Genomic DNA, 24,253 nt, shown 5'->3' with positions numbered 1-24,253 from the left:
TATTTTAAAGCTTTATAGCTTTAGTAGATCTTAACATAGATCACAAAATACACTGTTTCTTGTTATTGTTATTTAATAATCAATTACAAGTAATCAGGACTTATCAGTACACACAGATAAGAATTTTGAAACAATATTTTTGTTTATTAGGTGATTAATATTGTCTTAAACTCTAAAGAATATCCACAAGGCATTCTTTCAGGCAAGATGGTTTTCTTAGACTACTATTGCAGATTGATGTCACTTAACATTCCCAATTTATACTTAAGAATGAGTGGCGAATGTGTCAATTTTCCTAGACCCACCTTGAAAAATATTACTCTTTTTAAAAGGTATATAATTCAATATACCATCATATTCAAAGTTGCCAATGATCAATTTAGAACATGTTTGCCATCATGCACTCTCCAGTTCCCCAAACTTCCTCTCCAACAATGTGAGGATATTGCTGATCCACTTGGTACTTTTATTGGATTATTCCTTATGGACATTTTATATAAATTGACTTCCTTCATTTAGAATAGAGGTATTTCATGTTGTAGCCTCTATCAGTACTTTGTCTTAGTTTATTAACAAATAGTAATACTCCACACGTTGCTATACCACATTCATCTACTCATTGCTATACTATTTGACTCTCTTGGACAATGTGCTGAAGACATATGATTTCATTTTGATTGGGTATATACCTGTGCACCTAGTTGCTGTATTAGTTGGTAGCTCTGTGTTTAGCATTTTTTTTTTTTTTTTTTTTTTTGGCCAGTCCTGGGCCTTGGACTCAGGGCCTGAGCACTGTCCCTGGCTTCTTCCCGCTCAAGGCTAGCACTCTGCCACTTGAGCCACAGCGCCGCTTCTGGCCGTTTTCTGTATATGTGGTGCTGGGGAATCGAACCTAGGGCCTCGTGTATCCGAGGCAGGCACTCTTGCCACTAGGCTATATCCCCAGCCCTGTGTTTAGCTTTTTGAGCAACTGACAAACTTTCAAAGCAGCAACACCATTTAATATCTAGTCAGTGATATTTGATGCCAATTTTTCCCCCAACATCACAACACTTTTATTGTCTTATTTTTGTTTGCTTTTTGGTTTTTCCAAATCACAGTTGTTCTAAGCAGCATGAACTAGAATATGATTTTGTAGAAACTATACTGCTAATGCTGTGTTTAAGGAGCCTCCTAGTATGCATTTTTATGTAGAGTGAATTTCAGTAGAGTCAGAAGTTACCTAAGACTACTAGAATTATTTTTGTAAATAGAGAAAAAGTATGAAAGTACAGGTGAGTGTAATTCTAATATATTTTCCACCATATTGAAGTCACTCAGCAATAAACAACTAGAATTTAGATGCCAAACATTTTAAAAGTAGGTTTGACATTCATGACTCATGACAGAAATGGTGTACACTGCCCAAAGTGAGGCAGTCATTCAGCTTTATTGTATTACAAAGACTATGTGAGAGGTAAGGTTACATTTGCATGCACATCCTCTTCATGAGACTAGAGGTGTTCAAGCTAATTCTCCTCACACCCTCTTCACTGTGAACCAAATTTGACTCCATTTACTTGAAGCCCACTGTTTTTTTTTCCTCTTCTGTGACAAATGATACATTAGTAACACAAGTTTGTTTGCTATTACAGGTTCAGTCGTCAATGTGTTGTTGACAAGGACAAGAGGAATCAGTGTAGATACTGTCGATTAAGAAAGTGTTTCAGAGCAGGAATGAAAAAAGAAGGTAACAATAATAACGATGGTGATGATGATGGTCTCTAACATTGTTGATGAAAAATGATAAATATGCCCAGCCAATCTCATGAATCACAACACCTTTCCATGTGTTCTGATTTTCCTTAATTTATTGATGATGCATCTGTTCCTTAAGTTAAATAATTTAGTACAAGGATATCCACCTAGGTAGTGACAGAGCCAATATTTTTCTGGTTAGATTGTTGACCCCATAAAATCTCAGGCCCATAGTATGGCTGGCTGAAGATGATTAAGCATTTCAGTATCTGTTCAGAAGATAAATGGCAAAGTCTGTGAGTAGATTGAAATTACAATTTAGAAACATTGTTTATTCTTAGTAAAAAATTGAGTATCTTTACTCATTTCTAGGATATTGATGGAAATTTTATTTTGTATGAATCTGTTTTTTTAGGAAATATTTATGGAACACTGCTGCTTCCCAAGCACTATTCTACAAGCTGAGGCTTCAGTAGTGAACATAGTGCACAGGATACCCCCCGCCACACACACACCTTGAGATAATACATAGTCTTTTGAAGGACAGAGGAAATATAGATATGCTGTGTTAGTGTATGCAAATTTTATTTTGGTTACATTAAGTAATTGGATTATATTCTTGCACATTATGTTACGGTCAGTCCCCACATTGGCAAGAATAGTACATATAAGATTTTATGACTATTGGTTTTTCTGAATACCTCTGTACAGAGACAAAGAAATACTTTTGTCAAGTATATCACAAATGATATTAAACCAAATCACTGTTTTTTTAAAAGTGTAGAGCATATCAAATCAACCCAGAACATAGCTTAATTTCTTTTTATCTCTCGATAAGTTCCAATTTGAAGAATCACATTAGTTTTGTTGATGTTGCTACACTTAAAAGAGGATAACACAGAAATGTGTTGGTGGCTGTCATCTGTATTCCTGGCTAATCAAGAGGCTGAGATCTTGGCATCATGATTTGAAGCCAGCCCAGGCAGGAAAGTCTGTGAGACTCTTATCTCCAATAAGTTACTGAGAAAAAGTAGGAAGTGGTGCTATGCTCAAGTGGTAGAATGCTAGCCTTGAGTAAAAGAAGCTCGGGGAGAGTGCTCAGAGTCTGAGGTCAATCCCCAGGACTGGCAAATAAATAAATAGATAGATAAATAAGAGCATACATTAAACAGTTTACAAAGTTGAAGAGTTTGGGGCTCAAGCTAATATTCTAGGTACTCAAGATACTGAGATCAGAGGATGAAATTAGAACCCAGCCTGGATAAGCCTGGATAGAATAGTCCGCAAATGTCAATCTCCAAATAACCAGCCAAAAGCTGGACTAGAGGCATAGCTCATGTTATAGAGCACCAGTCATGAGCAACTGAGTCAGCAAGCTGATCAAGAAGAAGCCAAGCCTTGGTACTGGCACGGGAATAAGTCCCAATTTCGAAACTTTGGATGTAAAAATCTATCACTTATTAACCAAAGGGAGGAACATAATTGATGCTGTTGTAAATACTACTCCCGTAAAGAAAAAAACCCCCACAAAATTGAAGCTGTCTAATCATAATTTTAAAATAAGGTAACAAACTTCAAACTTCTTCAAACTCAAGACTACTCATTTCTTAAATGCAAATCCCTCCCTAATGCTTACTCTTATAACTCAACAGAGTTGACAATTCCAGGTATCTATTGTAAGACATAGAAATTGTCAATTTATTTTGTAGGAAAATGATAACTTAATGTCTTTTCTAAAGCAAATTAGAGCATTATCTTGGCTACTATAAGGACTGCAGTCCTTGTTATCCATAAAAGAAAATGTATGGGGCTGGGAAGGTGGCTTAGTGGTAGAGTGCTTGCCTAGCATGCATGAAGCCTTGGATTTGATTCCTCAGTACCACATAAACAGAAAAAGGTGGACGTGGCACTCTGGCTGAACTGGTAGAGCACTAACCTTGAGCAAAGGAACCTAAGGAACTGTGCTCCGGCCCTGAGTTTAAGCCCTAGGACTAGCATCAAACAAAAAAGAATGTCTATAAACTGTCCCAAAGAGAGTGTTTTTTAAGAGATAATAACATTGCAATTTTAAGCCGTTTTTTTCCCTTTTCTTTTATTATTATTATTTTTTCATAGTAACTGGGGGTTTGAATTCAGGCCCTTTTCTTGCTAGACTGTCTCAACACCACTGAGCCATGACTCCAACCCTTTAAAAACCATCCAGCTGAAATAAATTTGCTTTGTGCTTTGATAGTGTATCATAGGAAAATGAAAACAGTAATTCTGAAACCTTTGGCTCATATCTAATGATATTGAATTCATTCCTATCTTTAAACTGTTCAGTCCCACAGTTGATAATCTTCCTGTAGTTATCGTGTATATATAGTTTTATTTTAACTTTGTGAGAACAGAAAACCATCTTATTAAAAATATATCAAGTCAAGGCACTGGAGGCTACATCTAGCTATTCAGGCATGGCTGAGATCTGAGGATCATGGTTCAAAGCCAGGCCAGACAGGAAAGTGCAATCAGTTCCAATTAACCATCTAAAACCCAGGAATACAGCTGTGGCTCAAAGTGGTAGAACACTAGCCTTGAGCAAAACAGCTCAGGGACAGCACCAGCCTCAGGCCCCATGCCCACCACCACTATATATATATATATATGTATACATATATAGTTATGTATATATAATGTATATGTGCACATATATAGTTATGTATATATAATATATATGCATATAATATGATAATGTTATACATTATATAGTATATAATATATATTACACACACACACACACACACACACACACACACACACACATACACCATGCCCTAACAGTCATGTATCCCATCATGGAGTGGCAAACAGCCATATTTTGTTTTCTGTGACAAACTTGGCTATTCTTACTTCAGAAAACAGTACAGAATGGAAAAATCTGCAGTGTACTTTCCATACCAACCTCCTTCTAAAAGATTTATATTCTTAGGTTTTTAAGATTATTTTTTAAAATTAATTTTCCAACTTTATATCCTGATGCGTATTCTAGAGCTCTGGCAATGACCACAGTGTCTTTCCCTCTTAGCTGTGCAAAATGAACGTGACAGAATAAGCACCAGGAGAAGCACATATGATGGGAGCAACAGTCCCTCCATTAACACCTTGGCACAAGCTGAAAACCGATCTCGCCAGGTACCAGTTGCACATCAGTTTGCTCGAATGGAACCCAAAGTTTATGTAGGAATTATGCAAAAATAGTGTATGTGGATTCAAGTATGCTTATTAAAGTCATAGCATCTACACTAGGTACAAAGCTTATTTTGAATCTGGTAGGACTGCTCACTTACTTTTGACTTTATTTGGACAGTACTTTATTATTAAATGGAAAAATTAAGTGAATTTCAATATAAGATGATCAGAGAATAAATGAGTTAGTTGGTAAGTTTTCTCAAGACGTTTTCTGCCTCTCACAATGCTCTGGGGACACTTTCCTTTATTGTGACTAAATCTGTTAAATCTGATGCTTAACTTTTGTGAAGTTTGGTTGAGACATGCCATCAGAGTTTTGATCTTGGAAAATGGCTTTGAGACTCAGGACAGTACCCTGCTGCTGGCTTTGGAAATATGCATTTCAATGAGAAGCCAGAAGTTGGCAAAGGCTGTAGAAAGAAAGATTTATGATTCCAAGTTTCTAGAGTAAGAATATCAGATGTAAACCTGAAAAAAAATAAACCATTAGTTTTATACATAAGAGCAAATATTTTGATATTCTAAATAAAAACATCATTTGAAGGAAGTTTATTTAGCATCACCCCATTGGAAATGTTTATGATGTTCTTCTAGTACAAGGCAATTATGAAATAGTTAAGTGGTTATCAGGGCCTGCAAAGAGTCAGGAAGACTACTTTCGATATTGATAACACAAGGGTAATATGATGAGGTTAACATCCCCATTATCAGCATCATTACTTGAAGATTACTTGATGGTCTCATAAAGCATTTAAAGAGTGGCTTGAGGGAGAGCAGTGAGGAAATATCTAGGTCCACGTCATGACACAGGCCCATATACACACGAAGCACTTACGTTTAAATATTAAGTTCACAGAAACTTCCAATAGACCATGATTATTTTTTTCCAGCAGACAGGATTTTGAACACCACTTATATTTTTATAGAGTACAGAATTATAACAACTTCAGAATTTTTATCATGATAATTTAAGCTCCTCAACATTGCTGGGTCAAGGGTTGATTTTCTAATCTTATTTTGATGAGTTTCTACTAAATACAACATCATAAATAGTTCTAGTCTCTTATCGAAAGCTTCCCCAATCCCCCCAGTTTTGTAACTTTAATTTTTTAGCTTAATTCACTGGATAACTTTTTTCATGAACATAAATAAGTTGAAAGAAGACTTTCTTAAAAGAAATAGCATTTAAAAAATTAATAATAAAACCATACAACCTACTTCATGTAAATAATACCCATTTGGTTAAATAGCCTTTGGAAGTATGAAACTGTCCCAAGAGGCAGGGTGACTTTGTAGGTTTGAATTTTAAAATAAAGTTCTTTCTGCTATGTAACAATATTTTCAGTGTAACTTGTAAATAGAATCTTGTTTCTCCATTTAAACATGTTTAATGTATTTTCAGAAGTCAGTACAATGATAGTGCCCACTTTCACTGTGATTATTTAACACAGGCAAAGCATTAAAGGGGACTATTTGCCATCTGTTATTTCAAATGACAAATTAATACAGTGTTCTGTTTAATGCTAGATCTCAGCCTCAAGCCCTGGGGCAAGCACTGACATAAATGTCAAGAAAATTGCAAGTGTCGGTGATGTCTGTGAATCAATGAAGCAGCAGCTTTTGGTGTTGGTAGAGTGGGCTAAATACATCCCTGCTTTCTGTGAGCTGCCTCTTGATGACCAGGTACAAGAAATTATGACTGCTTTGAATGTTTGTAAAACTCCAGTGTTCTTTCAATCATAGGTTAATGCATTTTTCATATTACATAATGTATTAATTATTTGGGAAGGACTAGTTTGCTTGTTCAACCAAGAGGCACAACTGTTTTACTTTTGTGGTTAGGAAATAGCAAATTACTGATCAAGTATGAGTTGACCAGACTATTCAGCACTCTTGGAGTTTAAAAAGCTCCTGAGAGATAAAAGTAGATAGCGAATAATCATCATTGTGAGTCAAGGGTTTAAAAAGATAAATATCTGGGAGATAAATTGTGTGCTTTGGTGTCTTGAGTTTCCTGAACACTTTCATATAAATCCCTTAGAAATATCTGACTACTCCTAGACAGACATTAAAGAGCATATGTCTTTGTGGACATTTTATGTAATTAACATTTAAGTTTGGTCTTTCGTGCTATCAATTTTATTCTAACATTTATTGTATTAAACTATAATTGTAAAAAAAATTATCTGAAGAATCATGACCAGACATCTATGGGTAAATAGAAAATTTAGATATAGTCATCTTGTTCTTATACATGTCTTGTATGTTTTTATATTTTATGTTTTTCACTCATACAGTAGGATATTATAAGTAGTAATTTAGAATTTGAATTTCCTACTTGCTGTATAAAGATTCGATTGTTTCAAATTATTCTGGCCTCTTTATACTAAGGGATGTTTAGCTCTGGTACAATAAACTAATTTAAACTAATTCTTTCACATTGAGAAAATTACTGAAGATGAGTTATAGCCAGTGTAGAATTAGACACTTGTTGACCAGTAATCTTTATCATTGGCACATCAAAACAAAACCAAACAATCAAGGGAAGAAGGCCATATTTGTGTGAAAACTCAAGGAAGAGAAAACAAGTATGTCACCAGAATTGAAATCATCATAGGAAGTTAGCAATTGCATTTCTAAGAAAGCATTTTACTTGATGACAGTAGAAAAAGTAACGTGAAAGCTGAAGTCATTCCTCTGATGTCTTGTAACTGGCTTCCTGGAATGAGTCACAGTTATTGACATACCATAAAGATAGCTTGACTCAGAAGGTTACACCAGAGTGAATAATGCTAAAATTTAGCAATCTCCCTTCAACCAACATGATTCAGGTGGCATTATTATCCATTTTATATTTTTGTTTTCACTCTCCTTTAAAAGTTGCCTGCTTATGTATGAATATAGTGGTTTAAATATTGGGAAATAAAAATCCAGGGACCAGTGAAAAATAGTTTGGGTTTGTTAACTGATATTTTAATAGCATAGCCCTAATAACCATGGATTAGTGAATTATTATTATGGGCTAGGCACTAGGAAATTAGCTTTCAGATATATTATCAATGAGAACTATTTTATTTCGTTCTTTCAGGAGTACTGTGGGATAGGCATTACCTCCATTTTGCAATTTCTAAACAAGCACCCTGGATCAATTAACTCCATTCTGTAAATTTATCAAATATGTACTTACTAGGAGAATATTCTTTTTACTTTTAGGAACTATGGCATTTTGCAATAAATGTACAGATTACCTCACTAGACTCATAAAGTTTGTGACATATTTGAGAGAGAGAGAGGGGTAATAAAAGATGTACAAATGATGAGTAAGTTAATCCTAGGTGGGGATAAATTCTATAAAAATCTATAATGTGGAATGAGATGGGCTTTTGGAGAATTACTGCATCTAGAAAGGGCAGATTCTTTACAGTAGGGATCAGAGAAGATAATCCAGAATGACAAAGGGCCAAGTGCACCAAGATTCAAGGAGAAAGCGTTCTGGGTTCAAGAAGAGCACTGTTTGGGGGTTCTGAGTGAGGCAGGAGCAATGTGAACAAGAGGTGTTACAAAATAAAGCTAGAAATGTGGGGTATAGGAGGCAAAACACTGAAGGCCTCTGACACTTCCTACCACCTGGGAGGACCATGCTTGAGGAGTTGGAATTTTGTTCTAAGAACAATAGGAAACCATTAAAAGACAATTTTAGCCGAGGGGTGATAGTAAGTGATTAGGACTAAAAATAAATTTCACCTCGGAAGCTCAGTCCAGAAAGAGAATGGAGGGACCAGGAAGCAAGCACGCATGCAGCTGAGTGTTCTCCAGGGGCAGATGATAAGGGTGGTAGCAATGGAGGTGGAAAGTACTAGATTGATTCAGCTTTTATTTTGAGATGTAATGTTAGGATTTGCTGTATAGTTAGAGAAGACTCAAAGTTGACTCTCCTCCCTCCCCACACAAACTTAGCATCTAGTTAGTCTTGCAAGAAGTTTTCATTTTAGTATTTCCACATATGCATATGATGTGCCTCTGTTAGACTCACCTATTTCTCTCCCTCTCCCTCCCCCTTTCCACACCAATCTCAACAGCTTCATTGTTCTATTTTCATTCATGTACTCAACAGCCTCTTGAACAAATACTTTAGATCATGGCTCCATTTAGTAAAGTGGTGCAGACAGCAGAGAAACATTACATGTGGTATTCCTCCTAGGGGAGGTGCTCCACACAAACTGATAAATGAATGATGCTGAGTTGAGAATTTAGTGTAAAGGCCAAGGCTAGCTTAGGACATGGCAAAACCCAGACCTCTATTCTTCGCCATCTTTAAAGCCTTGCTTTGCTTTTGTTTATGTTGTTTATGATATGCAGAAGATTATGATATATAATATATGTGTGTATGTATGTGTGTATATATGTGTATATATAGAGAGAGAGAGAAAGAGAGAGAGAGAGGGACAGAGAGACAGTCACTTAGTCCTCGTGAACACACTCAGATATTTTTCTCTCATCTTGACTTCCATTTTACTGATGAACGTAAATGAGTCTCCAGCATCCTAATTCAACTCCACACTGGGAATTGAACTCTTGTCTGATTCAGCTTATCTTCTAAAACAGCTAACAAGTCTCCTTTTTATTCCTGCTTCCACTGTACTCACTTGTTAGGTAATTTTAGAAATTTTGAAAAGGGCATTGTATTGACATGCTGTGCTTGAAAACTAGAAGACTCCTGATATTAGGTGCCTCTAAGCATTTATAGGTTTTTAGAACAAAAATTCCAGGCTTGAAACATACTGTGAGTCAATCAGACTTATATTATGCTGTCTTTCCTTCATTCTATTTTATATTTAATTGTTAATCTTAGAATTTTTTTATCCAGGTGGCCCTGTTGAGAGCGCATGCAGGGGAGCACTTACTGCTTGGAGCTACAAAGAGATCCATGATGTATAAAGATATTTTACTTTTAGGTAAGCTGATTTAATTTTATTAGTTTTAAGGAACTGTACATATTTTATCCATATAATAATACAAACTTCTATCCTGTATGGACCAAGCATTTATTTACACTAACAAATGTTTCTCTCAAGCCAGAGGTGCTAGTGGCTCCCACCTGTAATCCTAGCTACTTAGGAGGCTGAGATCTGCAGGAAAGTCTGTAAGATTCCTATCTCCAATTAGCTACCAAAAAGCTGAAAGTGTAATTATGACTCAAGTGGTAGAGTGTTAGCTTTGAACTCAAAAGCTTAGGGACAACTCCCAGGCCCTGAGTCAAGCTCTAGGACTGGAACACACACACACACACACACACACACACACACACACACACACAAAATACACTATGGTACTCTTACTTCACAGATTAGTTTAAGTAATTGACCTCATTTTGTAGTTGTGTTTGCCTCAATTGTGCATAATATCCATGTGCCTGCAATGACTGTGAAGCATTAAGATTAAAACTTGAATGAAATGATGTAACCTAGTAAAATAACACTAAGATATGTTTAAATGCTTACATCTTTACTAGGATAAAGAACTAATGATTTATGTGACCACCTGTGGAATCCCCATGTGCTCTCCTTCACTATCTGATTAATACAAATTTTACATTTTAAAATAAATATGCTTATTCATTTATGTTTTTATTATACATAATAATAATCAGGAAAATATTTGGTGGCAAGGTCTAAACAACTCTGGTAGAAATGATGAAAGAAGCAAAAGTGGAAAGGTAGGTGGAGAGAAGGAAAGATGTAAAGACAAAGTTTTTATTTATATTAATTGTTCCAGTTCCCCTCCACTTAGATAACTCCAAAGGTTTGAATGTTAGATTTTTTTGCTCTTTATTTCTCGCCAGCTTTGCTAGGCAGGTGCTTTACCACTAAACTCACACCCCTTGAACTGAGTGTCAAATACTTAAAATGTTTATTTACTTCCCTCTGACATATACAAAGTGATGGCTGAATCATCTATTTATTTATTTAGATATTTATGTATTATTTGTAATCTATATTTTGCCTCCCACTTATAAATGACTGGGACTCAGTTTAAACAATGGTTAATGTTCATGCTTATGGAGAACATACTACATACGTGCTTCACCATTAGCGTTTTATCTGTACAAACACACACTTTCATTTAGTCATTGAAAGAATTAGTTTTTCGTTCAGTACATTTTTTTTCCCAGCCAAGAAACAATAGAAGAGAAAGTTGACCTGAAGTTCGGATGTTGGGAGAAGTGAGACAAGTCTAACATTCTAAACCTATAAAATGGCTGTGAAGACTTTAACCTGAATTTGTATTAAATACTTCTCTTGCATTTCTAGTAAGCACTTCAAATAATATTCTAACTGTAGATCAGAATATATTAAGCCTTATAAAACAAAGGAGGTAAGCTAAGTTCTTACAAGCAAGAGTGTGGCTCAAAGTAGTAAGAAAATGAGGTAATTATGAATCAATGACTCTATTTCAGGTTGCATCATTTCCCAGCAAATATGTACATAAAAATAGCACACTGTATACTTTCAATACACACAATATTCTATCCTTCCTAGAGAGCTGTGGTAAAGAGTGGAAAGTATTTTTGTATATTTCATTACTGTGAAAATTCTTGTGTTAGATTTTCATGACTATAACACAATTCTTTGAGATAATCAATAGATTGAAAGGCTAATTTTGCCTCATGGATACTATCATCTCAATTCATTATCTGTTGGCCTTGATTCTTTGGGTCTGGGGTAGTACAGTGTGTCATGGTAAGAATGTATACCAGAGGAATTCTGTTAACCTCTTTGTGATCAGGAAGCACAGAAAGAGAGAAGAGCTACAGTTCAAACAGTCCCTTGTTTTTGGCACACTATCTGTGATTTAACTTCTCACTAGGGAAATTATCCGCTACTGCTCACTAGTGTCATGAGCAGGAACCCAAGATATTGACCCATATGCCTTTGAAGAATGTCTGAGATCCAAACTATAATACTTGTCTTTGTATGAAATGGAGGAATTCTGAATATTCTTTTTTTAACCCTCAACAATAGCAATTTAGCTTTTAGAAGCTATAATTAAATATTTTCTATATTATGTCCAAAGCATGTTTAAGTTAGAAAATTATTGAGGAGTTAAGTGGTCTTGATCTCTTGCCAAATTCTCACCTGCCTTGAGTTCAGCCCCATAAAGTGGTGAAGCCACCTCACCTGGACTAAAAAGGGGCTATACAGGTGGGGCAATGCCTGAGCATACATGTGCTCAGTTTTCTGATTTACTTGGCTTGTTAAAACTCTGCCTCTAGTTCTTACTCCTTCTTAGGCCTAGAGTACCAGAGGAGGATCTGTTGTTTTATTTTATTTATTTATTTATTTTGATCTTTTTTTTTTCAAATTTTTATTATCAAACTGATGTACAGAGAGGTTACAGTTTCATACGTTAGGCATTGGATACATTTCTTGTACTGTTTGTTATCTTGTCCCTCATACGCCCCTCCTTCCTCCCCCTTTCCCTCCCCCCCCACCGGAGGTGTTTAATTCACTTACACCAAACAGTTTTGCAAGTATTGTTTTTGTAGTTGTTTGTCTTTTTTTACCCTGTGTCTCTCAATTTTGGTATTCCCTTTCAATTTCCTACTTCCAATACAAGTATACATGATTTCCAATATACTCAGATAAGATTACAGAGATAGTGTAGGTACAACCACAGGAAGGTGATACAAGAACATCATCAATAATAGAAACTACAGATACACATGGGACGTTGAAAGTAGTTACAACTGTGATATAACAATTGTTTCCATAACATGGAGTTCATTTCACTTAGCATCATCTTATGTGTTCATAAGGGTATAGCTATTGGGCCTTGTGATGCTCTGCTATGACTTGCCTAAACCTGTATTAATTATTCCCAATAAAGGAGACCATAGAGTCCATGTTTCTTTGGGTCTGGCTCACTTCACTTAGTATAATTTTTTCCAAGTCCTTCCATTTCCTTACAAATGGGACAATGTCATTCTTTCTGATAGAGGCATAAAATTCCATTGTGTATATGTACCACATTTTCCTGATCCATTCGTCTACTGAGGGGCATCTGGGTTGGTTCCAGATTCTCGCTATGACAAATTGCACTGCGATGAACATTGTTGTGCTGGTGGCATTACTGTGATTTTGTTTGTGGTCTTTTGGATAGATACCCAAAAGTGGGGCTGCTGGGTCATAGGGGAGTTCTATATTTAGCCTTCTGAGGAATCTCCATACTGCTTGCCAGAGTGGCTGAACCAGTTTACATTCCCATCAACAATGAAGTAGGGTTCCCTTTTGGCCACATCCCCTCCAACAATTGTTATTGTTAGTTTTCTTGATATATGACATTCTTACTGGGGTGAGATGGAATCTCAATGTTGTTTTGATTTGCATTTCTTTTATGGCCAGTGATGTAGAGCATTTTTTCATATGTCTCTTGGCCATTCTCAATTCCTCATCAGAGAAGTCTCTTTGTAAGTCTTTAGCCCACTTGATGAGGGGGCTGTTGGTTCTTTGCGGTTTTGTTTTGGAAGAAGGTAATTTTTTTACTTCTGCATATATTTTAGAGATGAGGCCTTTGTCTGTTGAATGTCCGGTAAAGATCTTCTCCCAGTCTGTGGGCTTTCTGTTTATCTTGAGAGCTATGTCCTTTGCCATGCAGAAGCTCTGCAGTTTGATGCAGTCCCATTTGTCCACCTTTCTTTGATTTGTAGCCTTTCTGGGTCTTTGTTAAGGAAGTTCCGTCTTGCGCCAAGGAGCCCAAGTGTTTCTCCTATTCCTTCCCTTAGTGTTTTCAGGGTGTCTGTTTTGATTTCGAGGTCTTTAATCCATTTGGAATTGATTTTGGTGCAGGGTGATATATAAGGATCTAGTTTTAGTTTGTTGCATGTGTTGAGCCAGTTTTGCCACCACCACTTGTTAAAGAGGCTATCTTTCTTCCAGACTATTGTTTTAGCTCCTTTATCAAAGATTAAGTAGGCGTAGTTCTGTGGGTTCATTTCTGGGTCTTCAGATCTGTTCCATTGGTCTTCAGACCTATTCCGGTGCCAATACCAAGCTGTTTTTATTACTATAGCTTTATAATACAGCTTGAAGTTGGGTATTGTAATTCCTCCAGCACTGTTCTTTCTGCTTAGGATTGTTTTTGCTATTCTAGGTCTTTTATTGTTCCATATGAATTTCTGGATTGCTTCCTCTATTTCATTAAAAAATGGTGTTGGGGGGGCTGGGGATATAGCCTAGTGGCAAGAGTGCCTGCCTCGGATACACGAGGCCCTAGGTTCGATTCCCCAGCACCACATATACAGAAAACAGCCAGAAGCAGCGCTGTGGCTCAAGTGGCAGAGTGCTAGCCTTGAGCGGGAAGAAGCCAGGGACAGTGCTCAGGCCCTGAGTCCAAGGCCCAGGACTGGCCAAAAAAAAAAAAAAAAAAATGGTGTTGGGATATTAATGGGTATTGCATTGAATTTGTAGATAGCCTTTGGCAATATTGCCATTTTGATTATATTAATGCTCCCAATCCAGAAGCATGGAAGGTTTTTCCATTTCCTTAGGTCTGACTTAATTTCATTTTTCAAGCTTATAAAGTTCTCATCAAAGAGGTCTTTCACTTCTTTGGTTAAGGTTATTCCTAGGTATTTATTTTATGTTTTTGGGGGCTATTGCAAAAGGAGTTGCTTTCCTGATTTCAGCCTTGGTCTTCAGGTCGTTAGCATAGAGAAAGGCCGTTGATTTTTGAAGGTTTATTTTATATCCTGCAACTTTGCCAAAGTTTTGGATCAGCTCTAGTAGCTTGGGGGTAGAGTCTATGGGATTCTTTAGGTATAGGATCATGTCATCTGCGAAGAGAGCAAGTTTAACTTCATCTTTTCCTATTTGGATCCCCTTTATATTTTCTTCTTGCCTAATTGCTCTGGCTAAGAATTCTAGTACTACGTTGAAGAGCAGGGGAGAGAGTGGACATCCCTGCCTTGTTCCTGATTTTAAAGGGAATGGCTTTAGTTTTTCACCATTTAGATTTATGCTTGCTGTTGGTTTGTCATAAACTGCCTTGATTATATTCAGGAATGTTCCCTGGAATCCCAGTTTTTCCAGGGCTTTTAGCATAAATGGGTGTTGGACTTTATCGAACGCTTTTTCCACAAGGAGGATCTGTTTTTAATCCACAGTAAGCACAGAAGATTCCTTAGGATTTGTGGTATGCTCATTAATGACTAAGACACTTATAGATGACTGACAAAGAGGAAAGCTAATCATTATAGATAGAGTCTCCCTGGTCAATTATTAGCTTGTTATTTGTCTGTACTTCTTTTGTTATTACCAGTGACCTGAGCTGTTAAAAAATGCATGTGATCATATTATCATTATTATTGATCCTTTAAGTATACTTAAGTTTCTATATCACTAACTTAATACTGGGGAAAGATGGAGTACTTACATCATCTATTTCAAGAGTGAGCCATTTGAAAAGTTGAAAAGAATGCCTAACAATATGGCAGAAAAGGAAGTTCATTTTTCTGTTTTTTATAGGAAACAACTATGTCATTCACCGTAACAGCTGTGAGGTTGAGATCAGCCGTGTGGCCAATCGAGTTCTAGATGAGCTAGTCCGACCCTTCCAAGAAATCCAGATTGATGACAATGAATACGCTTGTTTGAAGGCAATTGTATTTTTTGACCCAGGTTTGTTTACACAAATATCCATAGTCTGTATATTAAACTACATTTTTATTTCATGTAAGATTACATGCCCATTTCCATGTTAGAGTAAATCTTTGAACTGCTCATTTTGTCCCTCTATTAGATGCGAAAGGCTTAAGTGACCCTGTGAAAATTAAGAACATGCGGTTCCAAGTACAGATCAGTCTGGAGGACTACATCAACGACCGCCAGTATGACTCCCGAGGGAGGTTTGGAGAGCTGCTGCTGCTCTTGCCCACACTGCAGAGTATCACCTGGCAAATGATTGAGCAAATACAGTTTGTGAAACTTTTCGGCATGGTTAAAATTGACAACCTACTTCAGGAAATGTTACTGGGTGGTGAGTACATTTAACCATTTCTTTCAGTGGTCGGTATCACTCCAAAGTCGATCAAAGCAAGTTTTTCCCATTTATTTGCTTTTGTCCGATGTATTTCATCTATGTGGCTAACTTGTGTTCGAGTTTGTTTCTTTTTCTGGTGCGATGACATAACAGGTTCAGATTTGTTAACAGCTAGACAGTCTACTAAAAAACCCATAGACACAATTACTTAAACAGATTCAAATCCCCATTCTTTTTTTTTTTGACCACATCCTGCCTTAGGTTTATTGGTAAAACCCACACAGGCCACCGGCCCCCTGCAGCCAGCAGCCAGGAAGCCACAGCAGTCCACCGTCTCGCGTGGGCAGACGCGGGTTTCCACTGTGGGGCCTTCACAGAACCCTGGGCACTCTTAGGGGTTGGAGCTTGGGCACCTGTAGGAGCTGCAGCCTGGGCACCCTTAGGAACAGCGGCCTGGGCCTGAGCTGGAGTGGTAGCTGCAGCTGCATCCTGGGCCTTGGCCTTGGCCTGGGTCCTGGCCTTCGGCTTAGTGAGCCTGCGACCCCTGGCCATGTAGGCACGAATGCGCTTCCCGAGCTGCGGGGGAGGGGGTGGGAGCGGGGGAGGGGGGGAGCTATGAAGGCGAGGCCCTGCAGCTTGAGGGCGGGCTGCTCCCGGAGTTTGCGTTTGTTGCTCAGGACTTTGGGCTTCACCAGCGTCTTGATGGCCTCCGCCCGCGCGCTCATGGCCTTGACGTTGTTCGCCTGCATCTTCTTACAGCCCTTCTTGTTGTGCTTCTTAGCAAAATGTATGTTCCGCAGGAACTTGGGGTCTACCCCCTTTAAAGATTCGTATCTTTGTGATCTGGGTTTCTTGATGCCATTTCTGTGCCATTTCCGGAACGGGTTGTGCGTGGTGTGTTTCTTGGACTTGGCCATGTCGGGACCATCAGCCCGCGGGAGCTGCTGCACCTGGGACCGGAAGGGGAAGAGCCAAATCCCCATTTTTTTTTTTTTTGGCCAGTCCTGGGCCTTGGACTCAGGGCCTGAGCACTGTCCCTGGCTTCTTCCCGCTCAAGGCTAGCACTCTGCCACTTGAGCCACAGCCTCCCTTCTGGCCGTTTTCTGTATATGTGGTGCTGGGGAATGGAACCTAGGGCCTCGTGTATCTGAGGCAGGCACTCTTGCCACTAGGCTATATCCCCAGCCCCAAATCCCCATTCTTAACTATCTCTGCCACCTTTCCAACCTGCAGTCCTTTGTGTAAATTTTCAGATCTTCCCATATATGGTAAATGTATTCCTTTTAGGGCTGGCTTCTTGAATTTTTTAAAAATGACCTTATACCTTTAAAATACAGGAGTACAGGAATTTCAGTATAGCCTGTATATAAATCCAATGGCTTAACATTGAACATTTTGCTCCTGAAAATAGATAATTGGCCCAAAAATAGTGGAAGAGGAAAATGAGACTACAGTAAATGTCAGGAATAAGTTAAGACCTCATTTATTTTTGTTCTGATTTAGATTAAATTTCCTTGTAAAGTCACTGTATTTATTTTTCATTTTCAGCTGCTTAATGTATTCCTATTGGTATCTTTCAAAAATAAAAATTGTTCATGCTCTTAGTGTAATTCCAAATACTATAAACCAGAGGTAAGTAATTCTTGGAATTGCCTTAACAACAGGCAGCAACCTAATGATTCCAGGAAATGGCACATGAGGTCTACTCTTACTATACAATATTGTGATGTGACATTAATTTAGCCAGTCTTCAGTGAAAGCTGACTTTGTCTTTGATATGGCAGATATTCTGTCATTTTATTTTTGAATTCTCAAAAGTACTTTGGAAAAATAGCAATGTTTAAGCTGTCCCTGGAAATATCTCTGCCATATCAAGTAAACTTGCTGTTCCTGGTATGTGTCACTAATGTAGGCATCTTTTTATCTTCTCTAGGTGCTTCCAATGATGGCAGCCATATCCACCATCCAATGCACCCACATTTGTCTCAAGATCCATTAACTGGACAAACTATACTTTTAGGCCCTATGTCAACTCTGGTCCATACAGACCAGATCTGTAAGTATCAACTGCAGTTGTCCACTGTAGGATTTCCTGAACTTAACTCTTTGAGGAAAAAAACAATAGAACTTAGAATAGGTACATATGAGTACACAAAAATTACCTGCCTGTACTACAATAGTTGCCTAAACACTATTTTCCCTGGGCATGAGTCTAAGCTGAATATGTTAGAATTCCAATCTTCCTATGTTACGGGTGTGGGAAACACAAAAACTGAAGACGCAGATAGTTCTTCATTTGTATGGTGACTTGAGACCTTAAAAATGACCATAAAAGACGAAATCATGCAAAGGAATTCTACTCATAAGTCAGAAAATGATTGTGCCTATCCTTCAAACTGTGAAAACATTAAGAATTATGAGCATGTAGATTATAAAAACATAGGTTATAAACCTATGGAGAAATTCAGTATTACCTTGAGGCCCCATCTTGCAAAGTTATTACCACCTTCCCCAAATATTGTTGCTAGCCCGGGCCCAAACTTTCAACACATGAGTCATGTTCGAACCACTACAAATTGCTTTTGATTTGTGCATATTAATTCTAAATTTACCTTTGATTTCTTACTTCTGAATACCATACCAGCTAATTCACTGAGATGTTTTGACTTACTGTCATATGATTATGATGCATTCCTGTATTGCTACTAATTTTGCATATAGTTGTTATGGTTGTTAGTGTACCTGAAAACTGCATGTAATAGAAAAAACATTCAAATGCCATCTGACTAGCTAGTAGGAAGGAAGTAGGTTATTTGTGCCATTTTTAGATAAACATGGGTAAACCTTTAGGTAAAGTTTATCTGAAGCACAAAAGTCATTGAGTATAAGACAGATAAATTAAATCACTAGGGAAAATACACAAATTTTGGAAATGATATAGCATACTTACTTTCTGAGTCTTCCTAATATACTTGAAAGACATTAATTTTATTAAATTTATTATTATTATTTTTTGGCATCCTGGGGCTTGGACTCAGGGCCTGAGCACTGTCCCTGGCTTCTTTTTGCTAAAGGCGAACACTTCTCTACCACTTGAGCCACAGCACCACTTCTGGCTTTTTCTGTTTATGTGGTACTTTGTAATCGAATTTAGGGCTTCATGCATGCAAGGCAAACACTCTACTGCTAAGCCATAGTCACAGCCCTGAAAGATATTAATTTTTTACTATCCTTGAAAGAGACAGGAGAGCCGAACACTATGTCAAGAGTTTGTGGGATTATATTTTTAGAGATCCTTTATTCATAAACTTGGAATGTAAAACATGCCAAGCATTTTAGGTGTCAACTGTTGAGAAAGTTTAACAGTACTGCTTCCAGTAGAATCTTTTACCTCTTAAATGTTAGTGATCAAATAATTTTTGCCATTTTAAGAATTATATCATCTCACTATTTTTTTACCCTCCTTCAATGTATTTGTGAGAATCACTGTAAAGGAAAGCTTTTCTTTGCTTGTTTTCATTTGAAATAATTTATATAAATGTTAAACAAGTTCATTATATATTTATATATATGTAAAGCAACTTAGATTTTATTAGTTTAATAACAGATACTAGACAAAAGTAGATGCCTGTGTTTTTAAAGATTTTAAAATCTGAGAAAAAAACCTGTGAACTTTACAGTGCTATCATCTAATAAAATATTCATTTATTTCTATAAAATATATGAAGTCATAAATATGTTACTAAAATACTTCAAGTGAGGTGTGTGTGTGTGTGTGTGTGTGTGTGTGTGTGAGAGAGAGAGAGAGAGAGAGAGCTCAGGGCCTAGGTGCTATCTGTCTCTTAGCTTTTTCAATCAAATCTCAAGGTTAATACTCTGCTACTTGAGCCACATCTCTACTTCTAGCATTTCGGTGGTTAATGGAGATAAGAGTCTCATAGACTTTCCTGCCTGAACTGGCTTCAAACTACCATCCTCAGATTTCTGAATAGCTAGGATTACAAGCATGAGTCACCCACACCCAGCCATTTCAAGTGTTTGAATTGTTATAGAGTAGCTCCTAGATTATTATACAATATAGTAAAATTTCACAGCAAAACAAAATACTTTCCTTGATAATGAGGTATTCAAACTACCATTTTTTTATATTGAATTCATTGTTTCTAATTCAGTTCCTTTCTATTCAATTACTCAGGCTTGCCCTTTCCATTGCAGAAGAAGGCATGGGCCAACTCCATTGGAATAGAATAATTGTGTAGCAACTAAAACCATTGTATTTTCTATGTTCATGACTACAGCTCAAGTTTCAAAACATTCATAAAGTATCGTAACTTTCATTTTTTTTGGCATCTAATATGTCTAAGTTAGAGGATGTCAAACCAAATATTTTATTTTTATGTGTACTTTGAATACAATGCTATGAAAATTGTTTTCTAGTATTAAAAAAAACTAACATTCTGTTCATTCTTTTCACTAACTCCTTTCTGTTGGTTTGTAGGAGACTGAAATGCAAGCAAATGATACTAAGAAAGGGAAAAAAAAAAAAAAACCCTTGGCAAAGTGCCAATGAAGATTTCCTAGCACAACCTATAGATTTTTAATGATACCTGGAAGGAGGGGTGGGACTATTTACACAGTATAAGATTGCATGTTGGTATTGAGTAGAGCAGGTTGGCCGCTGACATCACAATTCTCGAATTCTCTTTCAGCTACTCCCGAAACCCCACTTCCTTCCCCACCACAAGGCTCTGGACAAGAACCCTACAAAATCACTGCCAATCAAGCTTCTGTCATTTCTCACCAGCCCCTCTCCAAGCAAAAGCCATTGTGAGAACATGTTTACTTCCAAACGGCACTGTGGAAAGGTGAAAAGTTGGTGTTTTTGAAATTTCTCAGGATAATACCTTTGGCAACCTCAGCCAAGGCTTCTTCATGGTGCTGTGATAAGTTGGTCTCCTATTTTCTTGTTTATATATTTGTTTGTTGTGGTTAAGGTGTAAAGCTTTCACATGCAACCAATGTATATTTGAGTTGGGAATTGTTTTATAGAGTGTCTTGTTTCCAGCTTGCCCCTACCCTGGGCCTGGGGCAGTCAAATACTATGTACTACTTTCATTTGTTTCCCTAATATTAATTTAAATCTGTAAATAATTACTTTATTGTGATGTGATATAGAACTAAGTGTTCCTTTTTGGCTAAGAACAGTAGATCAGACTTTGTAGGTTAATGTGAAATGAGCCATTTTTTTTCTTCTTGTTTTTGTAATAAATTATAAACCTACATATTAAGCAAAGAAAGCTGTGCTGAAGAGTAGAGTGTACTTCTGTGAAGATGAATCCCTTTGAGGGTGTTCTGTGGCTAAGAAGCATCTCTTTGGTCCACAGTTAAATATGATACTCATAAATTTAGGAAATTATTAAAAGCCATTCCAAGGATACAGAGGTCTTTTGGGGGTCCATTTTTGAAGATGTGGCTGCTATAAAACACTAACAGTTAGGATAAAATGTAATTATTCCCTAAAAGTAGAGTAAAATGTGATTTTTAACAAGCCCCTAAAGCAGTGACTGCAAAAAGAGATACATTTCTCTCTCCTAAAACAACATTGAAAGTCATTGTCCACAAGAAATGAGCCCATTCCCTTGTCTAGCTCACTGGGGAGGCAGGACAGCATGTTTAGATATGAATGCTGTGCTAGGAGAACTGAGTCTGGGAAAATACCATCACACAAGTGCCTTGTTGATTCTGCACCACTCCCTAAGCGAAGTATTACTCTTCCTCTCTTTTTTTTTTATGTTAGGGAATCTTTTGGCTTGAGGGTTTAAGGAACATAAAAAGTGCAGAAGCCTATGGAGTTAGAAAGCCATGTACAAACCCAGTTGTGAATTACATAAATGAGATTATATCTTTGGAAGAAAAATGTGGACTTGTAAGAAGTGTGTTTTTGAAACATATAATTGACTAATGATCAAATACTATCCATCAAGTCACCTGTCACACATAAGTGATAAGTGTAAAAAGAATGTAGTGTGAATAGAAACCACTTTTGTATATTTGAAGTCTTCTCCCTAAAAACATTAAACAGAATATACTATATGTATTTTGAAGAAAAAGAAAATCACAGTCAAATTACCCACTTGGCAGCTTTCTGAACGAATGTATTTTGAATGTCTATCTAATTGTAGATCCAGGTATTTAGCTCATTGTAGCTCCTAATTACTTGATATCCATCATATAGTTTTAAAGGGTTGATTATGACCTGCATCAGGATAGATGAACACCTCTTCTTTCTGAAGGGAAAGATATATAAAAAGAAGAAAAAGTATTTCAAGATGTGAGATACTGAATTATATAATTCTAGGACCTTACAAAAATTTCTAAGATTATGATTCATCTGTGACTCTTACCTACCCTACAAGTAAAAAGATTGTTAATTTTAACTATCTTATTGGCTCCTAAATTAAATTAAGCACTTAAAAAGAGACATTTCCAAGCCATCAGTGGTTTAGTAGCATCAATCATATACTTGCTATTGTTGTGAAAATGGAAAGTGTATTATTGAGTATGGGATGGAGGGAGAAAGAAGAGACAGAAACAGAGATGGACTAGGGTGATTTCTTCACTCAAATTTTAAAAAAATTACCCTAGTATTTCTTTCATGAATCAGTAGGGTTTTGATTTTACAAATAAGAATATCTTCTGTAAGCTTTTGTGTATTTTTAGGTTGTTCATATAGAGATATAAAAACAAATAAACCACAATCCATCCAGGGTTCTATAACAAAATAGCCTCAACTGGACAGCTTACAAATAACAGGAATTTATTTCTCCACACTGGACAGCCCAAGGTCAAGGCATTGGCTAATTTGTCTCTGCTTTATAGAGGGATCTGCTAGCTATGTGCTCTCATATAGAAGGGGAAAAGCAGTTTTATAAGGGCACTAATCCTGTGGCTATACCCATAGGACCTAGTCAGCTTCCAGTGTCTCCCTCCTACTTCCATCCATTGGTAGCTAGCTTTCAACATGTAAATGGGGAAGATGGGGGGCATAGACATTGAGACCATACCAAATACCTTTAAAATATAAAACACAATATTTATTTTTTGTGAATAACTTATCAACTAGTATCTATTAAGCAGCTACATTTTAGAAAATTTACTAACAATTTTTGATTGAGTAACTATAGTCAGGGAAGTTGTAGTGTAATATTTTTATACACTGAACTGCCAAGAAAACTGGACTAATATTTTTAAAGCATTATTAAGGAAAAGTTTTGCTTTTATATAATACATAATTTTTCAGATTTAATAGAAATGAATAATTTATTGTGAAATATAAATTTTATAAATGTAAAATTATTTTTTTATAAATTTTGTTGTTAAAAATCATAACCTAGTAGATTTGTTGAATGTTAAATTATAACAAGATTAAAATATTTCTAAACTGATACTTTGTTATTTTGCTGAACTTTCTAAATAAAGGACAAATAGCTAAAATAGAGTGTGTTGTTACTGCTCAAAAATGGCTATAATTTTAGATACATTGATAATACTCATTTGGTTACTTCATTAAATTCACATTGAGTGCAACAAAGTCATTAGAAGCTGAACAAAATTAAGTAACATGAATCTTGATGGAAGGACTAATACATTTGTAATTTTACTGTGTAGTTTTTGTTTGCTTTTTGTTTTTTTCCCCAGCAATTTAAATATATGACCTAAGTTAGTATAAACATTGTATGTATATACCCTGGCACATAAATTGTTAACACAATTTTTTTAAAGTCATGTTTAGTTCCAAATACAAGATTCTACATATATTCCAAATACAAGATTCTACATATATTAGTCCAGAGCCTGAGATATATTCTAGTACTTATTTTCTTGAATTCAGAGCATGGGTGTTGTCCCTGATCTTCTTTGGCTCAAAGCTAGCACTTTACCACTTGATCCACAGTACCACTTCTGGTTTTTGTTTTTGTTTTTGTTTTTTTTGTAGTAATAATTTATTGGAAATAAAAGTCTCACATACTTTCCTGCTAAGGCTGGCCTTGAACTGTGATCCTCAGATCTTAGCCTCCTGAGTAGTTAGGATTATAGGCGAGAACCACCAATGCCTGGCTAGTACTTGGTTTCTTGAGATTGAATTTTGTTATGAAGCTCAGGTTGGCCTTTATCTCCTCCTGCCTCAACTTAAGTTCTAGAGCAACAGGTGTGTTGGTCCATAAACATAAGTGTATATATATATATATAT

At 36.6% G+C, this 24,253-nt stretch overlaps 1 protein-coding gene and 1 pseudogene across 3 annotated transcripts in view; one reads left to right on the top strand and one right to left on the bottom strand.

Moving 5' to 3' along the window:
- The window catches only part of Hnf4g (hepatocyte nuclear factor 4 gamma), a 118,425-nt gene extending 94,942 nt beyond the window's left edge, over positions 1 to 23,483 (top strand). For 2 of the 3 annotated variants that reach the window (XM_048358348.1, XM_048358346.1), the window contains 8 exons: positions 1,635 to 1,729; positions 4,802 to 4,908; positions 6,493 to 6,648; positions 9,833 to 9,920; positions 15,489 to 15,641; positions 15,763 to 15,999; positions 17,936 to 18,058; positions 20,712 to 21,569. In XM_048358348.1, the coding sequence (XP_048214305.1) occupies positions 1,635 to 1,729; positions 4,802 to 4,908; positions 6,493 to 6,648; positions 9,833 to 9,920; positions 15,489 to 15,641; positions 15,763 to 15,999; positions 17,936 to 18,058; positions 20,712 to 20,833 (1,081 nt within the window). In that variant the 3' untranslated portion in view covers positions 20,834 to 21,569. Of the gene's footprint in view, positions 1 to 1,634; positions 1,730 to 4,801; positions 4,909 to 6,492; positions 6,649 to 9,832; positions 9,921 to 15,488; positions 15,642 to 15,762; positions 16,000 to 17,935; positions 18,059 to 20,711; positions 21,570 to 21,799 lie in introns of those variants that run through there. The other variant, XM_048358347.1, reaches the window with a different exon arrangement.
- On the bottom strand, positions 16,207 to 16,919 carry LOC125361004 (annotated as a pseudogene).
- Positions 23,484 to 24,253: the final 770 nt, after the last annotated feature.

Source organism: Perognathus longimembris, chromosome 12 (assembly GCF_023159225.1).
Source record: "Perognathus longimembris pacificus isolate PPM17 chromosome 12, ASM2315922v1, whole genome shotgun sequence".
Lineage (NCBI taxonomy): Eukaryota > Metazoa > Chordata > Mammalia > Rodentia > Heteromyidae > Perognathus > Perognathus longimembris.
Note: the sequence above shows the minus strand (reverse complement) of the source record. Positions and strands in the feature narration are given on the sequence as shown.